General features: G+C 44.9%; 1 protein-coding gene across 1 annotated transcript; it reads left to right on the top strand.

Moving 5' to 3' along the window:
* The first annotated feature begins 1,254 nt into the window (after positions 1-1,254).
* On the top strand, positions 1,255-5,436 carry LOC125454856 (forkhead box protein G1-like). Its single transcript, XM_048536092.1, has one exon. It carries the CDS (start codon positions 1,562-1,564, stop codon positions 2,675-2,677), a length of 1,116 nt encoding a protein of 371 aa, XP_048392049.1. The 5' UTR covers positions 1,255-1,561; the 3' UTR covers positions 2,678-5,436.
* The last annotated feature ends 234 nt before the right edge of the window (positions 5,437-5,670 follow it).

Raw genomic sequence — 5,670 nt, 5'->3', positions numbered from 1 at the left:
CGTTTATCGTGGCATACACCCCTCCATTTAACTTTAATTTTCAGTATGCAGTTTAGAATCAGTGCGGCAGACTTGCTTCACTGTGATCATTTCCTTAAAGGTAGCCCAGGGTTTTCCTGGGTACCAGTTGGTATTTGTCTGTGATTGTAACATGTCAAGCTGCCAAAATCGTTTTATTTTTAAGTTTTAATTCGTCTTCACAGTGTGCACTCGCGTTCCTTATTTTGATTTTTTTTGCTCAATGTCACAAGAGGAGATTGAAACTCGTACCACCTTGTGATCCTGCGGAGCTCATGCGTTGCAACTCAATATAGCTGCACACTCACCTTTTATAGTTCATTGGATTAAATCCTAGTGGGCAATTTTATAAAAACTGAGTCAGAAAAGGAAACACAAAACCATTTCTTTCCACCTGTTTCGTCAACATACCGATCACCAGAGAGCGAGAGGACTCCCACCGATCCCACCTTTCAATTTCTCTGCTCACAACGGACCAGTTCCTATGTTATTTGCTGTTTCTGTGCATTTGGGAAATGAACATCGATTTCCCTTTTTATTTGACGTTTAAAAAAAAGCAAAGGCACAACCCCTCACCACAAATAAGTGATTGTTAAAAAAACAGTTGCACTGACCCAAGACCGACCGTTTTTAATGAGCGTCCGAACCGCCACTTCCTCGTCCCAATTAGCACTTAACAAAGACTTATCCCCCCAGCGCTGCTCTGGCGCGTTTCACTGTGTTTTTCTTCACTGGCCTCTCCTCCACTGATTGTTAGCTCTGCCCACGAATACTTTCTTCACGCGGCACACCAATAAACTTCTTTGGGAACACAGCAGTGCTTAAGAAGGAATACAGACTCTGAAACTGTGGCCCAGAAATGACCACGAATCGAATTGTTAACCGCGAAATCTCCGACAGAGAGCGAAAGGCGTAACAAGAGACCACTCCACGAACGAAAACTATCAAACGTGAATGCGATTGAACTAACCCTGAACGAGTGTTTATACCGTCAGCATCCAAACCAGTGGTTCAAATCAAAAAACATTAGTCAGGCAACGAATGACACGAAGGTGCGAGGGAGACAGTAATGGATCGATTTACCCCGCACGACTCGGTCTCCACTTGGCTTCTCTAATCCACCTCTCAGACCGTGGTGGTCATTTCCAAATCAGCTGTTGGGCACAAGTAGGTACACGGCATCTTTAAAACTGATTGACTGGGAAAGAGGCGGGTTATAAGCGTCTTCTACTCAAACCCGATTGGATCTGTCTCGGAAAGAGAGAGAGAGAGAGAGAGACAAAGAAAACGAACTGTTTGAAAGTAACTTATTGGCAGAGGTGTTGCTTTTGGTCTCCACCTCGCGTCCCTCCCCGCTCCTGAGTGCGTCACCTGCTCGGGTACAGGTTGTCCCGCTGTCTCCCTCATCGCTCGCCTCTCACATTGCTCTAACACCGCCGCGCTCCCTTTGACCTCTCTCCCTCCCTCTCTCTCTCTCTCTCTCTCAAAATTATTCCAACCAGGAAGAGAGGCGAAGATTGGAACAAAAAGGAAAGAGCGTGCGATGTTGAACATGGGAGATCAGAAGCAGCCGAAAATGGTCCCAAAGTGCACCTCCTTCAGCATCAAGAGCTTGCTGCTCCCTGAAGCGGCTCAGCAGCAGCAACAACAGCAGAGAGACGGAAACCAGGGCAGCAGAGCCGGGGACCCCGACCTCAAAGCTGACTTTAAATACCAGGATAGCCCGGAGACACAGCTCGGCCCCGCTGAGGAGGAGGAGGAAGACGAGCACAAAAAAGGCGAGAAGAAACACGGCAAATATGACAAGCCGCCGTTCAGCTACAACGCCCTGATCATGATGGCAATCCGGCAGAGCCCGGACAAGAGGCTCACCTTGAACGGCATCTATGAATTTATCATGAAGAATTTTCCTTACTACAGGGACAACAAGCAGGGCTGGCAGAACTCTATCCGCCACAACCTCAGTCTCAATAAGTGCTTCGTTAAGGTGCCCCGGCACTATGATGACCCGGGCAAAGGCAACTACTGGATGTTGGACCCTTCCAGCGACGATGTGTTTATCGGCGGCACCACGGGCAAACTGCGGCGGAGATCGGCCACCTCACGAGGCAAGCTGGCTTTCAAAAGAGGGCTTCGCCTCTCTCCGTCCGGCCTGGGCTTGATGGACCGGGGTAACCCCTTGTATTGGCCTCTGTCCCCCTTCCTGTCCCTGCACCATCCCCACAACAGCCTCAACTACAGCAGCGCTGCCTCGAGTTTCCTGAACCAAGCTCCCACTTACAGCTCCTTGCTTTCCGGCTGCGGGGCTGGCGTCGATCAGATGGCTAGCGGGGACCTCTCTCACCCGTTGTTAAGGGGATCCGTACAGTGCGGTTTGACCAACGGATACACGGTGAACCCTTGCTCTGTGAGCTTGCTGTCCGGCCAGACTGGCTACTTCTTCCCGTCTCTCCATCACTCGCAGTCAGTGCAACACCAGAACGGAACGGGTATGGGTAACCCTGGCGCACCTTCCAGCTCTCCTCCAGCAGCTTCACCCCTCATCACCGAAACCCTCAGACCGTCTCTGTCCACCTTCCCGTCCGGACTCGCCGCTGGATTTACCAGCTACCTGTCACAGCAGAACGGAGGGGCTGCTAGCAACTCGTTTTTGCACTGATCTAGGCCCAAGACGTGACAATAGGTAGCAAACAATGCTATGCAAAACTACAGCTGCACCTTACTTCAGGAAATCTGTGCTGATATATCCTCTAGATTGCTATACCTGGTTTTAGACGAAAAATGACTCTTATATGCTGTGAGAGAAAACAATCATTTAATAATTCCCGAGGCTGTAGTTTCATCCTGTAGTAATCATAATGTTGAAGGTACCTTGCACACGTGCTGCTGCAACAACGAAAAAAAATGCTCCTGCCTTTTTTTATGTTTTAGTTGCAAAGGGAGAAAAAATGCAACCGGTTTGCTTTGCAATATGAACGTGGCACAAAGGGAAAACGTTACCTTTAGTCTGAACTGCGGACTTCTCTTTAAGCAAAGGTAACACTTGCATAATCTAAGATATTATCGAAACATTTGGAGTAAGTTTGTTTTTTTCTGCTTTTGTGTGTTCAACACTATTTATTATTTATAAAGATGTACATATATGTATTTATAATTTAATAAGTTGCACAATAATGTCTCCTTAACATTGTGGGTTATTTAATTCTCTTGTGCTAATTAACTTGGAAGTAGTAACAAATGTGGTGACATTTTATTTTTCGCTTTCTGAAATGGTTGCATCATTCCTTTAATTCATCTCTATAAAAGCGCCTTAATAAACACAGACAAACAGGGGTTTCTATGAGGTTGGACGGCTGTGAAATATTTATTTCCTCTTCGAATGATGGTAGTCTTAAAATGCCGGCTCCTTGTTTGCACTGCTCAGGACTTTTTCCCCGATACATTTCAACAGAGACGGATAAATATGACCACAAATTTCACATGTGCTTCATTTTTGGCGTGTGTGTGTTGCAATGTCTTCAATACATTTAAACAGTGTGTTCGAACTTGAATACAAAATCGCGAAAACTTTTTTTTTGCACAACTCAGCCTATTAAGGATTTCCTCAAATAAAAAATCCGGTGTGATATTTTGAAAGGGCAGAAGCCTGTTTCCGATACTTGAGTTATTTAAGTGGGTTGTTTTGATGGCAAGGCATTTGATTAGAGGCGAGAATCTTTACAAAAAGCGATGATCTTGCCGGAAGCGTGAAATTGTAGGGAATTATAATGTGTGCCAAGACTAAGGGAATGACAGAATTCCTCAGTCTGAGCGTCTGTAAAATTGTACATAGTCGCTCAGAGAAACACGTGTCGCCTCGCCTACGTTAGACGGAACATGCATTTTCGTTGTAATGTGGCCCAAGCTTCATATCGAATACGATTTGTCCTGCAGTTTTCTCTTCAAATTTTGCGTGTACAGTTTTTGTCATAACTGAAATCCGAGCTCCTCCGTTACAAATGTTCCCATTTCGGGAAGGAAGTTGTTTTGAGATTAATTTGAAGCTGATCGAGTGAAGCAGACACAGATCGAAAGTGGGAAATACATTAGATTGAGCGGAAAGCCATCGATTAATCTCAGACAATGACTTCCACGCAGTCCCATCGTTCAGCTACATGTTTACGTGTTGTTGCTGAAGGTTTTATTTTCTGATCGGTTTGCCAGTCAGGGTGGGCACGAATCTCTCTCTGCGCCTCATTTTGCTCAGAGCTGGGAGTCCCTCCTCCCTCCCTGCTCCGGGCGCAGAGGATGTTAAACATAGGGATTGATGCAAAACGTTGCTGACAGGACAAGTCTGAGGGCGAGCAGAGAGAAACCAGTAAAAGTCTATCTTGGTAGCTCCCGGTTATCCTCATAATACGTCCTGGCAGACCATTGCTGAGGCGAAGAAACAGTAATTACCGTGTTGGTTCACAATCCCAAACTCTGTGCGTAGCTGACACAGAATCTGCGCTTTTCGTCCTGCAGCAACAGAAAGTGCACACTTTCTGTTTGAACCCAGTTGAAAGGGTGCGATTCAATTCTGCGCTGGCCCCAAATTTCAAATATAACCGGAGCAGTATGCTGCCTGCTTTGATATGCTTGAGTGGGTTCCAAACTCCTCGGTTATTTTGTTCGTTTTTTATTAATGCTGGCTTCAAGGCTTCCCCTGGTTTGTTCGAACGGAAACAATAATATTTTCCCGGCTGGCCCAATGTAGCATGATCATTGTGTTCAATGCAATGCAACATGTCAGACTCCCGGGCGCTCCCGCAGCGATTTTAAGGGACGCCGTTCCTTTGTTTGAAACGTACAATTTGTTTCGCAAACTTATTTTTCCACAGCTTCCTTAAATATTTATTTTGCTTAAGGATTAGCATTCAGGTCAATTATTTTAACTGTTAATTAACAACCAAGGACATAATATTCATGCAATATAATAACATAGGGAATACTGTTCAGAACGAGGCCTTATTTCGATTTGCAGTTACTTTGCAGCTCGAAGTTGTTATTCAAATATGCCTGGACAAGTGAATAAAACCAAATTAGGTTTAAATAGCCAGTGTAAACATGTTCGCTGCTTCTATGTCTGCTTTGTAATGAAGCCTTGCTCCAGGCCTCCCGATGCTGCAGACTACCTCACTATGCTGTTAAATAAAGCGGAGCACACGCAGCAACATTAGAAGGAGTACTGTCTTAAATTTTTAAATCACGAAAAACAATCGTATTACATTCATTGCAACCGAATTATTCCCTCAGCTTCTCGGCCTTCCTCAGCTACTGCCGGAGGGAGTCGGCAATGATTAACTCCTTCTCGATCATATTCATTCTGTCTTAGACCCGCGCTGTGCATCCGATTCATGACATTTGTACGTTTAGTGAATGGAATTCAATAAAAAGTTTACTCTACATTATTAAAGCTTCTAACCTGGCGTTCTGTGTACACTTCCATTTTGTGCTTTTTCTTGTCTATACAATGCACAAGTAAATTTGAAACATCTTTAGTTGAAGAGTTCTCAAGGTTGTATGGTTAGAAAAATCAATATGTTTTTCCCAAAACTTCTTGCTCAGCTTTTGGGTAACTTTAAAACAAAACATAGTGAACAAAGCGAAGGAACCGCGGTTGGAATCGAT

Source organism: Stegostoma tigrinum, chromosome 9 (genome assembly GCF_030684315.1).
Source record: "Stegostoma tigrinum isolate sSteTig4 chromosome 9, sSteTig4.hap1, whole genome shotgun sequence".
Lineage (NCBI taxonomy): Eukaryota > Metazoa > Chordata > Chondrichthyes > Orectolobiformes > Stegostomatidae > Stegostoma > Stegostoma tigrinum.
Note: the sequence above shows the minus strand (reverse complement) of the source record. Positions and strands in the feature narration are given on the sequence as shown.